The following is a 16,760-nucleotide window of genomic DNA, read 5'->3' as shown; positions in this document are numbered from 1 at the left end:
GGACTCCTTGTTGTCTGGGAGACACACCTAAGGCTCCACGCACCTAAGGAAGCTCTGGACATCTACAGAACTATTTTTTAAATCTAAGCGAGTTTCTGAGGCAGTTTCGTACACGCCACCTGCATAGTTTGTGTGTGTGTGTGTGTGTATGCGCGCAAACACACACACACACACACTTCCAAAAGCAAAGTCACTGCACATTTGAGCCATTGGGAATAGCCAAAACAGATTTAGGAAATCTGTTCAAGGACTGCTTCCCCCAAAATTTAAGTGATAGCAATCTTACAAATGTTACTGGCATATAACATTATACTGTAGAAGTAATTATGCCCTCACATAGATCTCCCATGATGTTGAAGGCAGGCAGGTGTAAAACCTGCCCTTGTTTCAGCCACATGAATTCATGTGTCTTTATTACTTTGTGATTAAACTACTGTGGCACATTCTACGTGGAGTTGCTCTGGAAAACAACCTGTAAACCACAGTTGGTGCAAAATGCCACTGCCATGGTTTTGACAGGGGCCACGTGGTGAGTTCATTCACCACTTTTATTTTATCAGTTGCACCAGCTGCCATATGATTTAGGGGTGCAATTCAAAGCACTAGGTATTCCCTTTAAAGACCTAAACATCTTGGGATCAAGTTATATCAGTATCAGTTGCTGCCCACGTGAAGCTGCCTTGATACCCTCTTATGCATGTCAAGACCTTGACTCAGCTAGGCGGGTAAAGAAAAACCGATTTTATGTGTTGTATGTGCGATATACAACGCTTTAAACTGAAACACTTCTTTGATGAGTCTAGATTCAGCCGCTTCTGTGTTATGATTGGTGGCAGAAGGGCCTTTTGGTGGCAGCACACTGCATGTGGAACTCCCTACCTCATGAATTTAGTATTATTGTCTTAACTTGCTGGTTAAAATGAAGGGGGAAGCAGGGTAGAAATCTTAGTATAAAAAACCAAACAAACGCATGGCACTGATCAGGAGAGTATTGCGCAATCTGGCCCAAGGTATCCCCATGTTTACAATACACAAAGTAACCATGTTTTAGTAGTTAACTGAAATATCATGTTAAAGAAGTATGATGTAACTGAAAACCATATTGTTTGGAGCCAGTTTTGCCATTAACTGATAAAGTTTTGCAGCAAGAAAGAAATCAATTGCAATCCAGGGAACAGAGCTTTTGCATCAAGGAAAATGTTTCCAACTGAATTTGACCTTTATAATTTACAGTTTTGACCTCCCCGTTTGTACCACCTGTTAAACACATTTCCATCTATTCATGATCCATACCATTTCACGCTGTGGTAGCTCAGCTTATTTGTGCTTCCTTTACAAATGGATTTTGTTATTTTTCTCCCCTTAGAACTTTAGAAAATATAATGACCATCTTTATGAAGAAGGTAAATTCTTTCCAGAAGAGTTCTTTAAGCACTTTAATAGCACTATTGATGTCTACAAAAGCATTGCAAAAGCACCAGAACAGAGCGACTGTGTTCTGCTTTCAGCAACAGAGCCCTCCCCAAATGGTAAGACTTCATTTTTATCTGGATGTGTCCTCAAATGACACAAACTCGGATCATCTCTGGTCCCCGGGAAGCTATCTCAGGGGCCAGAGGAAATATCTAATCTTCCACTCTGACACTGAAGAGATGTCTCAGATTTTGGAGAAGGAGGTCCAATATCAAATTTCCCTGTTCTGCCACCTTGGAAACATTTGATGCCCTGGCCCAGCTGCTTTCTGAGCTCTGAGGTCCATGGGCATGTTGTAGAGGACTGGGAAGCAGTTTGGTTCCAATGTATCCCAAACCACCTGTGACTTTTCTTTCCATCCCATCAATCTAGGTTGTTGCTGGGAGTTGCAAAATGGACAGAGAACCATATGAGTTTCCTCCAAACTCACTTTCACCCTGCAGGAATGAGCCCAGTAGGGCTTTGGTTGGACAGCTAAACTACCTGTGGATTGCCCTGCATGCCAACTTCAGGACTGCACCGTTAGCAAGACTGTGCTAATTCTGTATAATACGGCACATATAGTTATATAAAGCTGTAGCTGATTATATATGGACATAGATCTTACTAGTAGTGACAATCAGCTGCTGAATGTGACAATCATTTGATGTTAATGGAAGGTTTCTTCCCTATGTGAATGGGGTGAAAGGTGTTGGGGGAAGTTGGATTGGGACTGCAGAGAGGACAAAGGGTTGAATCCCCCTGTTTTTCTCCACCTCCCTCCAATATACTGGGGCTGATCCACATCAGTAGGCCTTCTGGTGACTATCTCTTAAAATGGTTGCAAGCATATTCTGGGGTTATTATGAGGGAGTTGGACAGGGCCGTCTTAAGCATATCCAGCGCCGTGGTTCAAAGATCCCTCTGGTTTCCCCCCCTTTCCCAGAGTTGTCAACCTTTTCCCAAGCCTCTGCGGGGATCACTCTCCTCCTGCGGAGGATTGGGAAGGAAGCTGCATGCCTGCTAGCCATGGCACAGCTGGTGGGCATGCAGGGAAAGGGAAGGCCACCGGCAAAGTTGCGCAGCTCCCCCACTCACTGGGGTGCCCCTGAAAGGCCAGCGCCCTGGTTCAACGCACCAGTAAGCCCAATAGAAAAGATGGCTCTGAAGTTTGAGCTGAGGTACAGCTGAGTAGTTTTAAAAAACAGATTTTTTGGGGAGTCACTGTTAACCTTTTTTTTGTTTGTTTGCATTGTTGCTATTGGTCAATATTATTTGCAAACAGTTCCGTTGACTTGGTTAAATGCTATAATACAGGCAAAATAATCTGCAGTTTTCCAAAATATAGACCACCAATCCACTCTGTTTGTCTTAGATGCCGGCAACAGTGTCACAGAGCCCATTTTGTTACATCCTGTTGCTGCCAGCTCTCTTAAGAATGACAGCAGTGGCGATAGCAGCGAGCGTAAGTATAAACCATTTAACCATTTGCATTTGATTTCTACAGGGAATGGGTGTGTGTTGTCAGTATCTAATGTGGTGTAGTGGTTAGAGTGCTGGACTTAGGACCTGGAAGACAGGGGTTCAAATCCACACTGAAACATGAAACTCACTCAGTGAACTTGGTCTCAGCCTATCAGGGGTTATTGTGAGATTAACATGGGGAGGAGGAAAACTATGAGTTCCTTGGAGGACAGGTGGAATATCAACGAAATAAATAAATCAGCATTTGTGCTTGCAAAGGAATACAGTTTATTGCAAGCACATTGTGCAGTTATAAGTGTTAGTAAGTAGTAATAACACTTAGAATTGACATCACTTCTAAGGTGGAGGCAGCAACATAGTGAGAAAGAACACATGGGTTTGTTTTTTATTTGTTGCTATAAGGCAGGTGTGGGGAACGTTTGTCCATCCAGATATTGCCAAACTACAACTCCCATCAACCCTGACCTTTGGCAATGCTTGATGGGGCTGAGAGTTGTACTACTTCAAAAGCATCTGGAGAAACAAAGGTTCCCCACAGCTGGTACAGTGGTACCTCAGGTTAAGAACTTAATTCGTTCTGGAGGTCCATTCTTAACCTGAAACTGTTCTTAACCTGAAGACCACTTTAGTTAATGGGGCCTCCCACTGCCGCCGTGCCACTGCAGCGTGATTTCTGTTCTCATCCTGAATCAAAGTTCTTGACTCAAGGTACTATTTCTGGGTTAGTGGAGTCTGTAACCTGAAGCGTCTGCAACCCCAGGTACCACTGTATAAGTTATATAATGGCGCTAATTAGGAGTTGCAGGATGGAGTCCATATTGCAATGATTGGCTGGTATTATTAACACCACAACTGTGGAATCTGCTTCCCAGTCAAGTTCAAGAGAACTTGGCCGTGTTCATACCATACATTTAAAGCACATGGCTTTTCGCTAAGAATTCTGGGACTTGTAGTTTACTCCTCCCAGAGCTACGATTCCCAACACCCTAAATAAACTACAGTTCCTGGGACTCTTTGGAGGAAGCCTTGAGCTTTAAATGTATGCTATGGTTGTGAGCTACCTCTCTCTTAGCACTATATTACATTGCTGGAAGGTTTCAGTAGTATATGATAAGTCCCGTACATGGCTACACAAGGTCCTGTTTCAGGCTTCCAGGAACCTTGTTAGGGGCTGGAAATACACATTAACATCTAATATCATGATGACTCAAAATTGCCACATGATGTTGTCACGTGAAGTTTGTCTCAAGAGCCAGAGCATAGTTCCATAGTGGACAACCAAAGAAGGACAAGCTACTATTCTGCTTAGCCATCTGGCTGTGATGGTAAGCCAAGCTGGTTATCCTTCAGAATCCAAGTCAGGGGTTTACCTTGTTAAAATGTGCAGCAAAAAGGCAGGTGTGTGAGGGCACTTGGAGGTTGTGTGTGTAGGGGGGAGATATAACTCCAGGGGTTTGTCTCCCACAATAGGAAATTTTCCTCCTCCCTGGGGGGCACCCCACCTGCATTGCTCTTCCAGGACTGTCCACTCAGCTCTGTCAAGAAATTCCTCACCTTGCCCAGTAGCTTGAAGTGTGGTTATAGGTGGGCCTCAAGTTTCTACACCTTCTCTTCCAGCAAGGCAACCAGACTGCACTTGCTGCAGGTAGAGTAGTGCACATTCTCAGGCAGGAAGACAAATATAGCAAGGATGCTGCAGGTCACTGTCTCTTGGTCCTACGCACACCACGAGACCGCATTCTGGGCCTTTTCCTCAAAACACCTTCGCAAACACCCCTGTTTACAAGTCCTGGCCACAAGTTCCCAGACGCTGCAATCAGCTAAACAGGAACTGTTGGGGGCTGCTAACTCCTCACTACAACTTGTCGTGATGGATCAGGTCAATGGTCCATCTAGTCCAGCATCCCATGGCAACCAGAGGCCTGTGGGAAACCAGCAAGCAGGATTTGAGCCAAAGAGTACTCTCCTCACCTGTAGATTCCAGCAACTTCGTATTCAGAAGTATTGCTGTCTCCATCTGTGGGGGTATTGTGGCTGTTTTGCTAAATGCAAGATGGTTCTTTTAATGATTAGATTCAGAAGCAATACAAACACAATTGGGTAAGAAGATTACAGATTTTATTACATATAGCAAGCAAAATATACATTGCCAAGCAGCACCTCAATCTGCCACTGAGAAGCCTGGAAGGAGTGGGAAAGTGTCTTGGTGCACAGCTCTATGACCGATAGACTCTGCTGAGCTTCTGCTTGGCATGCTCCATAGCCAGGTATTTTATAGACCTGTGTCCTATTAGGACATGGGTAGGCAAACTAAGGCCCGGGGGCCAGATCCAGCCCAATAGACTTCTAAATCCGGCCCCCGGGTGGTCTGGGAATCAGCATGTTTTTACATGAGTAGAATGTGTCCTTTTATTTAAAATGCATCTCTGGGTTATTTGTGGGGCATGCCTGGTGTTTTTACATGAGTAGAATGTGTGGGGTTTTTTAAAAAAATGCCTCTCTGGGTTATTTATGGGGCATAGGAATTGGTTCTTCTTCTTTTGTCCCCAAAATATAGGCTGGCCCCCCACAAGGTCTGAGGGACAGTGGACTGGCCCTCTACTGAAAAAAGTTTGCTGACCCCTATATTAGGACGATACAGGCTCAACCAGAGCTACTCTACATCAAAAGACAAAAATGCCAGCTATACATCAAAGGCTTTGCTGACCAGTGTCATCAGTACATCCAAGGCCTTTTCACAAGGGATATTAAAAGTAATAAAATACAGATAGGAGAATTATGAAGAGACCAGAGACGGAAGGGTGGACCATGTCAGATCACTATCTCCTCGAGATCCCATACAGTGGCTAATAGTCATTTCTCACAGGTGCCCCAGAGAGTGACGTGATGTGTTGTGGTGTCTTCTCCAGCAAGGTTTTTGCATGGAGAGAAAGGCAGAGAAGCTGTTTTTGGATCTTTTTTAATGCAATATGTGGAGCTACCCAGTTCCACATTCTTCATTTTGTATTTATTTGTATTATTCTCCGACTGGCCTCTGTATCAGTGACTGCATTTCACGGAGAGCTCGACTCTCTGCTGAAGCAAAGCACCATCCTCTGCCATTTGGCTGAAGCTTGGCACGTATCCTTTCAGAAACCACCCTTCTGATCTCTGTGGCTCCATGTTTTCAGTCTCTGATGTCCCCAATTAATCAAACATTTAAAAGCAATACCAAAAAAAAACAACCCATGGCATTCAGTCAGTAAGTTCCCTAAGAATGAATACATTTGCAATTTAAAGCAGAGTGGATCGGCTCTGCATATTTGTTCCTCTGCCCAATTATTTTTAATTATATGACTAAATGTGCAGGTGTGAAAAGCATTGAAGTAACATAGATTAAAATCTTGTCTTAATTAATCTGGAGCAAATCCATGGGTGACAAAGCTGGCAGCAGGATTAGTATGTGGTTCATTGTGTCAGTTTTCCAACTCTATTCACCTTGCCTGGCACCAGATGGGAGTTGCTGCATTCTTGAAGCTTGACGATGTTACAATAGAAATATTAAGAGCCACAGCGCCTTTGCTGATTAAAACCCAAGCTATACATGTGTGCAAGTTTGTGCCCTACCCTAGTGTGTGAGTGTGTGTGTGTTTTACAAAATGCAGCAGTGGAGGCTGCAAACTGAAGCAGAAGACTGGCATGGGGAGGGCAGAGGAGCAACTTCTTAACTGTCTCCCTTTGGAGGCAGTTTCTAGAGGGGGAGACAGGTGAGTCCCTCTTTCTCCTACCTCTTCTCAGAACTAGTCTTCTACTTCAGTTTACAGCTTCAGCAGCAGTGTTTGAGGGAAGGAAAACAACAACAACCAGATCAGCACAACCATTAAAATGGGGTGATGTGCTTGATGGAGGTGTATTTTTTAAAAAAAGGAAAAATCACAAGCAAGAAGCTAGCACTCAGGCTGCCAGGAAGCAAAGATGTGAAAGGATTACTACAAGAGAAGGCAAACAAATTCATTGCAACCGCCTACACTTAAAAAGGGATGTGGGTGGTCCTGTGGGTTAAACCACAGAGCCTAGGGCTTGCTGATCAGAAGGTCGGCGGTTCGAATCCCCATGACGGGGTGAGCTCCCATTGCTCAGTCCCTGCTCCTGCCAACCTAGCAGTTCAAAAGCACGTCGAAGTGCAAGTAGATAAATAGGTACTGCTTCAGCGGGAAGGTAAACGGCGTTTCCGTGTGCTGCTCTGGTCTGCTGCTGAGTCATGCTGGCCACATGACCCAGAAGCTGTACGCCGGCTCCCTCGGCCAATAAAGCGAGATGAGCGCCGCAACCCCAGAGTCGGCCATGACTGGACCTAATGGTCAGGGGTCCCTTTACCTTACACTTAAAAAACTGTTGGACAGACTTAGAACTGAACTACATTGGGTGGGGGTGCATCTGTAGAGCTGAGTCATATAGCGATGACCAGATGAGCTTGAGTGCTTATTGACAGATTTAAAATGAAAAATTCACGAAATCTAGATGACTTACACCAGAGATTGCTTAACGAACTCAAAAACAAAATGCAACTTGCCACTAATCAATTAGCTTTCCAAGGACTGGATGGTAAGCAATACAATGCCAGGTTTTTGTTTTAAAGAATTCAAGGGAGATCAAGGAAGCAAAATGTCCATTGACTTCTGTTCCTGTTAAGAGCAGGGAAAGCATTTTTTAACCCTTCAGTTATATAGAATAACAAATCTTTCCAAGGTAGTATCCCTATGGTTTCTGCAAAGGGAAGGCATGTCTCATTTAGGGTACATTGAGAGTATCAACCATAATGTAGATTGGATGGATCCAGCTTTTGACCAAATGCTTTTACCAGAGTAAACACAGCATGGAATAAGAGGACATAGCCTCTTGTGGATTGGTAACTGATTGTGCAAGTGGAAGCAGAGAGTAGGAGCAAGCAAACAATGTTCACGGTGAAGAAGACTAAGCAGTGAGATTTCCCAAATATTTGTATTGGGACTATTGGTATTTAATTTATTTACAAATTATCCACATTCTGGGATAAACAGTGAGGAAGCCAGATTTGCAGATGATACCAACATATTCAGGAGAGTGGAAGCCCAAGTAAATTGCAGAGGGCTCCAAACTTAGATAAATGGGCAGCAAAATGGCATATAAAATTATTTGTAAGAGAACATAAAATAAAGTGATACAGCATCGTTGGTCACTCCCTATGGAGAGTCCATGCCTCCAAATAGAATCCAAAAATGCAGGAATGTTGATCCATTATATGCATAGGGCAGCTGTGGATAGAATAACAGGACCATAATCTTCTTCGTGCTTTCCTGGGAGTAAGCTCCATTGCTTGCTCCATTGTTGGCTACTGCTGACTGCAGAGGTTCACCTTGTAAAACACCCTGAACAAAAGGTCTGAAGCCAGCAGCTATATAATTCTTTACCTTTCAACCCCATCAAAGAAAAGAAAAGAACCTTCTTCATCCTCTGACTCCCTCTATGTGAGGGGTGGCAAACCGGTGCCACTTCTTCCCCAATGTATTTGCACTAGCCATCATCCCTGGCCAAAGGTCATTCTGGCTGAAGCTGATTAGAGTTTGAGTCTATCAGCATCTTGGAGGGCAGGTGGAGACAGGTAAGCCCTCCCTGCTCTGTGCAAATCTGCAACAGACAAGCTTGAAAGCACTTCAATCACTTGGCAAAGCATGGAGGGAAAGTCTATTACTCTGGTACTTTGACAGATTGCACCTGCTCTGAAAGATGCAAAATCTCCTATCACCTCCCCCATCCTGGCTGGATGTTTAATTAAGGTTTTGCTTTTTGCTTTTGTTTTTTAAAATCCAATTAAACATTAGTCCCATCACTGAATGAATTTGGGACCAGATCCAGGCTGAAGCAGGTTGGCCCAGCCTGATTAGAGTCACAGGGCAGATGGATGGGGAGTATCCTGCCTTTTTTCCAAGTCACCTGGAAAACCACTGTCAGTCAGCACAAACAACACTGACCTAGATGCCCCAGGCAGGGACACGAGTCTGGAAAGGGCAGCTTCCTAAGTTCCTACTAAGGTGGGGTTTTTTCAGAGCTTCACCTTTTATCTACTATGGTTAGCGTGCATGGTGTAAAATAACCACCTTCCCATTATGCAAGCATGAAGTATCTGTTCTGCTTGACTAAAATTTCCTTTTAGAGTTGGCACACCTGCGGGGGCTAAGCAAAGTTCAAACAATGTTGGCTAGAGATTTGATTAGAAACAAGGTTTAGAATCCAAGACAGCTTTGTGAACTGTAAATTGTCAGTCCCTGTTTGCACTGAGGCTTGAGATGTGGTTTGAACTGGAGTGGGCAGGATTTTTGTGGTAGAACTGAAGTGGGGAAATAAAATCTCATCGGCAGAAGAAGTGGTTCCTAATGAATAGAAAGTCTACAGGAAGGAATTGGAATGGCGAGTATATCTGGCACCACATCACACCCGGCACTTCTTAGCTGCTGCTTATCCCATTCCCTAGTGTGCTTAATTTGATTTTGTTGAGAGTTGAGTTTTTAGCTGCTTGTCTGCAGGAAAAACAATCGGAACTAAAACGTGCAACAATAGTTTTTTTCACCCGCACTGTGACAGGAACAGACAGGCTTGGTTTAGATCAGCGTTTCCCAAATATTTTGGGAAATCAGATATTTTGGGTCTCCAGATATTTTTTGGACTACAACTTCCATCATCCTTAACTAGCCGGATCAGTGGTCAGGGATGATGGGGACTGTTGTCCAAAAACAGCTGGATACCCAAGTTTGGGACCCCCTGATTTAGAGCAAGGATGGGGAACCTCTAGATCAGGGGCCAGCAACCTTTTTCAGCTGTGGGTTGGTCCACCGTCCCTCATACCACGTGGTGGGCCGGACTATATTTTGAAAAAAGAAGAAGAAAGAATTCCTATGCCCCACAAATAACCCAGAGATGTATTTTAAATAAAAGCACACTGCCGGGAGTGATGCTATCAGTCAGTCTGTGCAGGGGTTTCTAATACTTACATCAAATAGGGTGAACTCCACAGGTAACTCCCCCCAGATCCCTTTAACGGGATACCCTAACATTTGGAGAGGCAGGCAAAGAGGCTACAACCTCCCCTCCATCCAAGACTACAATTGCCCCAACAGGGAACTTTCATATGTTGTTGGACTCCAACCCCCATCCAGTTGCCAGGGATTACGGGAAGTGAGGGCATCAGGTAGCTCTCATGTCTCCTCCCCTGTAGTTCAAAAGACAGCCATTGGATTTGCAGCCTAGTCATGATTGTGGGAACGTGCCATATCGTGGCTGTCATGATCATGAAATGGAGGCTTGGAGGCAATCTTGATATAGGTCAGAGAGATAAAACCAGACTTAAGTACTCTGGGCCAAATGACATCACTCAGTTATGGTATCAGCCTGCCCGGTTATGTGTCACATAACACAGCACCACACACATATGCCACTAGCATCCTTCTGAACTGTAAAACAACGCAAACGTGTGTGAGAAACACATATAAACATGCCTTGTAGGTTGCTCAATCAAATATATTTACACAAAGCTGCAGTATTTTTAAAAAATGAATTGTTTCCATTTGGTATGAAAGGTTTTTTTTAAAAAAAAAACCAGCAAAGACTGCTTGCAAATAATAGGGACCGATATTCATTTTTCATTGGTTTAGTTGTAGTTGTTGTAGTTGTTGTAGTTGTTGTTGTTGTTGTTGTTTTCAATTTTTGTCCACCCCCACCCCTCTGTTCTGTTGCATATAACAGAGCTACTTCCAGGATGTTAATTAAAATCATAACCTGTAAATTGGAAATATGTGGTCAGCATCATCCAGTGGTCAACAGCATTGCTCATTTCCAAGCACTGCTATTATTACTCCAGAGAAGTGGGGGGGAAATACTTCCGGGGTGGTAGAGTATTTAAGTTTATACTGCTCAATCCCTTGTGAGCTCATATAGGAAATTTACTCCTAGTATCTTCCTGCTGAAAAGTCTGTTCTGTTCTGCCTAAGCGGCCTTGGGAGGTGAATGGGGAGAGGAGATCTTTTGCTGCAAAGAGAGAGGAAGAAAATAGCTTGGTAAATGTTGCTCCGCAGATGGTAAAATTGTGATTATACAGTTGCCAGAATGTTTGCCTTTCCGGAGGGAGTGCAAATAAAGCTGTGAATTTCAGGGAGCCAAATGCTTCCTAATGACAAACAAATCTCTCAAGGTATAACTTGTGATGTATGGCCTGCAAAGGCGAAACCTAACTACCTTTTATGAACAATGTTACCCCAGAGATTAAAAAGAAAGAAATGTGCCTAAGCTAACTGGAAATGTTTTCAATTACAGACGCAGAGTTGGGTTTCCTCAACAGCGCCAGCATGCATGGAATCAGCATAGCACTAACAGGGCTGGTGACTCTTCTTATTGGCTTTATTTTGGGAGCTCTGTGCTGGAAGGTGAGATATGCCAAATAGAATGCTGGCTTACTTTATGCATTTGCTGACACGTAAAATTACTTATATACCACTGTTTTTCCATAGAAAACAACCCGCAAACACTTTTCAGAAAGTGACCAGAATACAGAATCAAACATCTGCCAAGAGGATAACGAAATAAGGTATTAAAAAAAATAATTCCATGGCCCCTGGATCAGACCAATCTGCTTTGTGCTGCTCTGGGGGATGGAGTGGAGGGGGCATAAGGATTTTTTTAAACCCTATTTTAACAAACAGGAGCTGGTGGGGGTAGGTGGCGGTGCTGACTAGAGCATGTTGGTTCAGTCCTGAGGTGTGCTGTTCCTTTGCAAATAGCACCACGTAGGATCAAATCCTCCTGCTGGTAAGCTAAATAATGTGATCCCATGGGAAGCTACCCCTTTGCAGGCGGTTTCATGCATGTGAGGGAAGGCACTCACAGAGGAGAAGTGACTGGCACTATGCAGGATGGGTGTGGTGTAGTGGTTAAGAGTGGTGGACTCGTAATCTGGTGAACCAGGTTCAATTCCCTTCTTCTCCACATGCAGCTGCTGGGGGACCTTGGGCTAGTCACACTTCTGTGAAGTCTCTCAGCCCCACTCACCTCACAGAGTGTTTGTTGTGGGGGAGGAAGGGAAAGGAGATTGTTAGCCGCTTTGAGACTCCTTAGGGTAGTAAAGTGGGATATCAAATCCAAACTCTTCTTCCTCCTGTTTAGCAGCTGGTAATCAAGGGGATTTGATTCTGTGCAGTGCTGCTTCAGGGATGGGAGGAAGGTGAGGCCTGAACATGAAATACATCTGAGGGAAAACTTTGGGTCATGTCTCATATACTATGTTCCATTAGGCCTCCAGTCCAAAGCTAACTTTCTCGGGGGTAACATAGGGCGACTTATTTTCTGAGTAGATATGCAAAAGGATTGTGCTGTCAGAACGTAAAACAAACAGCTGAAAAGTCAGAAGAAAGTTTTCTTCCCATGCAGACTTCAGGTTTACTGCAGTTCTTTCACCAGCTTCCAACATAGTTCTTTGTATGCCTACTCAGAAATAAGGCCCATTGAATAACTGGGTCTTACCCACAAGAAACTCAGAGGAGTCTTAAGAATAGAAAAATCATAATTTTCATCCAAATATGCTTTACAATAAGTCTGAAATCCACCTATGACCTTTCTCTACAAATGGATGCTCTTTCATCTTGAGCAGGGATCTTTAAAATTGTGTTAAAACTGATCCTCTCTGCTGCCCAGATGATAAAAAATGCACTTTGATTTTTGTTTACCTTTCAGTATGCTGCAGCAAAAAGAGAAAATACTTCTACAGGTGTAGCTGTTGCTTTTATATATATAAACACTGTTACTGTTTCATGTCTTGGTAAGTTCTGGAAAAGACAATTTTGAATTGCCCACAAACCTTTTCTGATGCTGAAATGTTGAAATGAGTAGTAATTATTCCCTAAGGATTATTTTATAAAACTTGAAGCTAACAGGCTGTTAATTTAAAAAGTACTGCTTCAGTAACAGTAGAGTCACAGCCTTTGAAAGTAAGCCCCTTTGCTTCCCTTTAGAGAGGTATTCAAGAGATGGTAGGCTATTCAAGGAGACCTCTGAGCTCTAGTATCTAAAAACACAACTTGTGCCCTTCTGGGGCTAGAACTTCATCTCCCAGGAACTGGCACTCCCAGGAACTCCCATCTGCTTTGCATGCAGACGGTTGCAATATCCAGCATCTACATATTAGACTGGGAATATTCCCTGCTTGAGATACTGGATAGTCACCACTGGTCAGTGTTGACAATACGGAGCTAGCTGGACCAATGGTCCTGACTCAGTATGCAGCAATTTCATGTGTTCCTGTGAAACTCTGCATTAGCATTCCAAAGTATTAAAGGATATTTACCTGCAAAGTAGTTGCTGTGGTACAAATGACCACTTTGAAATATGGCATTCTATGGCCTATCCATATAGTGGGTTGATAAGGGCCTTCGCTGAGTTTCCAGTTTCCATCATAGCATTCATTTCGTATTGCAGCCATATATGGGGAAAAAATCCAGCCCTCGACCCATAGCAGCTTTACAATTTGCACCTAATCCAGGGCACGGAGGGGGTGATATTCACCAATATCATAGCCGGGGAGGTTTAAACCTCCCTTCACTGCTGCTTGACTGGTATAACTTGATTGTCAATTGCATCTAGGGGTTGACTTCTTTGACAAGACTAAGCTAAGTTGGCCAATATGTTTCAGATGTGAACTGAGCTTAAGTTAAAGATTTAGAATGTACATAAAATGAGGTTTGTGACCAAGGTTTTTGCTGGCAAACACCATAACATTTCCCCTCTTCTCCGCCCTCTCTCATACATACACACATACATGCATACATACACTAACGCATGACTTGTTCCCACTTTACACTGAACACCGGTACAAACTGTCTTTACACACATACATGTGTTTATGATGTGAAAGAGTACACTACTGTGTATAGAGCTACACAGACTGTATACTCACTGACAGTGGTTTTTTTCTGGGGGGACACAGGGGACACATACCCCTAAACATTTTGTGAATCTAAGTTTTGCCTCATTGAGGGGCAGTATTTAAATATGAGTAGGAAAATGAAAGTACCCCCTAAACATTTTTTTTTTAAAAAAAGCACTGCTCATTGAATATTGCATCTGTATAACTACAAATGCACAGTTCAACTCGTATGTCTGCATGGCACACATACACATGTTGAAGGTAATATATGAACAAACACCCCTAGTTAACACAGCGTGGGATAATATTCTTCTATGCTTTCATTGTTGCCCATATTCTCATCCCACAGTCCTATCCTCCAACCCTCTTCTGTGCCCATTCCTTTCATAAATTTTCACACTTTGCCCAACATTTCTTTCCTCTCTTTCCTATATCTTCTTCTCTTCCTTCTTCCCTGATACCTCATAATGCTATCACTTCCTTCCCTGAGAGGGCAAGTCCTTTCTGCTACAGACATAATGCATGTATGCTGAAACTGCTTCAAAAGGAGGAATTTGCTTGGTTTTGTGATTTGGAGGTGCCTTTTGCTAATTTGTGAAATTAAACAAATTTCAAGAAAACATCTCCCAAAAGCTATTGCGTTTTTCTCCCCCCCCCCTTCTCTACTAGGCAGCTAACAGTTCCATGTTTGCTTCATAAATGAAGCAGCTTTAAGCATATTTGTATTCCTTCTGGAGTGACAGACTGAGTCTGCATCTGTTGTTGTTGCCCGTGACTCCATATTGAGAATATAGAGCTGTGGACAAAGAGTGTGCTACTGTGAAACCAACGTTGAATTAAACATCAAAGAAGAGTCTGCACTGAAATGGACTGTATTTTTATATTCAGACAGATTTGTTTCTTTGCATCTTCAAATTTGCAGTGGAATTTCGCGAATGCATGAACAAGTAATTCTGGATTTATGTGATCCAACTCCAAAAGTCATCAGGAAATTTGCATTTTGTGTACAAAAGGAGACTCTGAATGGGAGAAAAACACAGAAATTAACGAGAATACAAATCTTCAGCACTGTACATAAGACTTGCAAGTAAGGTTATGCAGTGGACTAATGTGCTAGCTTTCTTTCATCGGTGGAACTGGGTTCATATTAAATAAGATTGGATATCTGTCGAGCTGTAAGTGAAATTTTATTCCATGTCACAGAAAACAAACATACACTTTGGCAAAGCTGTTAATATCCATCAAGGAGAAGTAAACACTGGATCTTGAAAATGGGGCAATCGGAATAGAATGGGAACATTGATTGCCTGATGTTGGGGAGACTCCTATTAATGTTCCAGTGAGAAAATGGAGAGAGAGAAAAGAAGTCAGCTTCAGGAATAAAAAAAAATGCCATGATGTCTATTTAAAATGCATATAAACATGCAATTTTGTTCTTGACATTTGCAAAAAAAATCATGTCATCTCGAAGATACTAAGGTTTAGTTTAGCTTTTACTGTATGCCATTTCATATTTGCAAATGAATTTTAAAAGTAATACACTTTTCATCACTTAGCCTTCTCCATCAATTATTATATTAGTTCAGCTCAAATAAAAAAAGAGAAAACTTTCTTAAAAGTTGTCAGCCTCTTGATATTATTTGTAACAAAGCTGTGGACAACAAATCCAAGACTGAAAATAACCTGCTATTCATAAATTTAAAAGAGGGTGCTAAAAGTTAATCAGAGCCCATATAGAATTTACTTAAGTTATTATTATTTCCGGAAGAGATATTCACAGGATATTGTATTCTGTGAAACAGCTGGGTTGCTCTACATTCCAAGCTACTAATCCAATAATAACCTTAAACTATAATCTTAACTATTGTTAAACTAAAAGTTTAACTATTGTTAAAATGCTCATTTACAACGCAGTGATTAAATTACCTATGCTTAAGGGATACTTTATTTAAAAGATTTTCACATATTTATTTATTTTTCATATATGTCACAGACTCTTAGAAATAATATATGAAAAGCTATAGAATGTATTTAGGATAGATTTAAAAATAACACAAATCTGGCATTCCTAAAATCTCTGTCCTGTTATTTTTTTGGCTGGTATGGAAGCCAAATGACAGCATACATACCACCAAAACCATTTGTAGTAATTAGGATGAGATCAGTGTGTCTGGCTGTTAACCAGAAAGTTGGTGGTTGGAGCCTACCCAGGGAAGGATGGCTTTGAGCAGGATTCCTGTATTGCAGGGCATTGGACTAGAAGACCCTTGGGGTCCCTTCCAATTCTACAATTCTATGAGGCATATTTGGGATGCATATTGCAGTCCAAATGACAGAGCTGATCTGTTGAGCTGGCTTGATGATGCCCAGGACCACCAGCTTCTATCTGTGACTATAGCCCATAGCTATATCAGAGCCTACAATTGTGACTGTCCATCTTTAGAGTCAGAAAATCATGAAAATCTCTGTGCAACCTAAATATATAGGAAGATCTGCTTGAATGTAGCTCTAGTGCAGGCCCCGACAAGGTAGAAACTAGAGCCTCAGTCAATAGTAACATGCCTCAGTAAATCACTATGCACACCATAAACCTGTACAACATTTCACATTCCAGTAAGTGTTCTGGAACACAGTTGTGGATGCAATATCCGAAACCTGCTTTTTTTCTTCAGAAGGGAACAAAGGACCCATTTGTTGCTTGATTAAAATGGCTTTAAAGGTAACGTTGCATACTTGTTGGAAACTGCAGTACATATTGTGCAAAGATTCATTTATACTGCAGGGTTTATAACAATGCCACATTCTTTTTCCCTTCCCAAAAAAACAGAACGAGACAAATTTAAGGTCAAGAGGCATTTACAGAGCCAATGAAAAATTCCAAGTATAATCCTACTGG

The 16,760-nt window shown here is 42.4% G+C and overlaps 1 protein-coding gene across 4 annotated transcripts in view; it reads left to right on the top strand.

Annotated features, from left to right (window-relative positions):
* The window catches only part of KITLG (KIT ligand), a 108,043-nt gene extending 91,517 nt beyond the window's left edge, over positions 1-16,526 (top strand). For 3 of the 4 annotated variants that reach the window (XM_082241042.1, XM_082241041.1, XM_082241039.1), the window contains 6 exons: positions 1,367-1,529; positions 2,828-2,917; positions 11,263-11,372; positions 11,457-11,533; positions 12,676-12,760; positions 14,534-16,526. In XM_082241042.1, the coding sequence (XP_082097168.1) occupies positions 1,367-1,529; positions 2,828-2,917; positions 11,263-11,372; positions 11,457-11,533; positions 12,676-12,715 (480 nt within the window). In that variant the 3' untranslated portion in view covers positions 12,716-12,760; positions 14,534-16,526. The remainder of the gene's footprint in view (positions 1-1,366; positions 1,530-2,827; positions 2,918-11,262; positions 11,373-11,456; positions 11,534-12,675; positions 12,761-14,533) is intronic. The other variant, XM_082241040.1, reaches the window with a different exon arrangement.
* The last annotated feature ends 234 nt before the right edge of the window (positions 16,527-16,760 follow it).

Source organism: Podarcis vaucheri, assembly GCF_965113315.1.
Source record: "Podarcis vaucheri genome assembly, chromosome: 10".
NCBI lineage: Eukaryota > Metazoa > Chordata > Lepidosauria > Squamata > Lacertidae > Podarcis > Podarcis vaucheri.
This window is presented reverse-complemented; position numbering and strand designations above follow the sequence as displayed.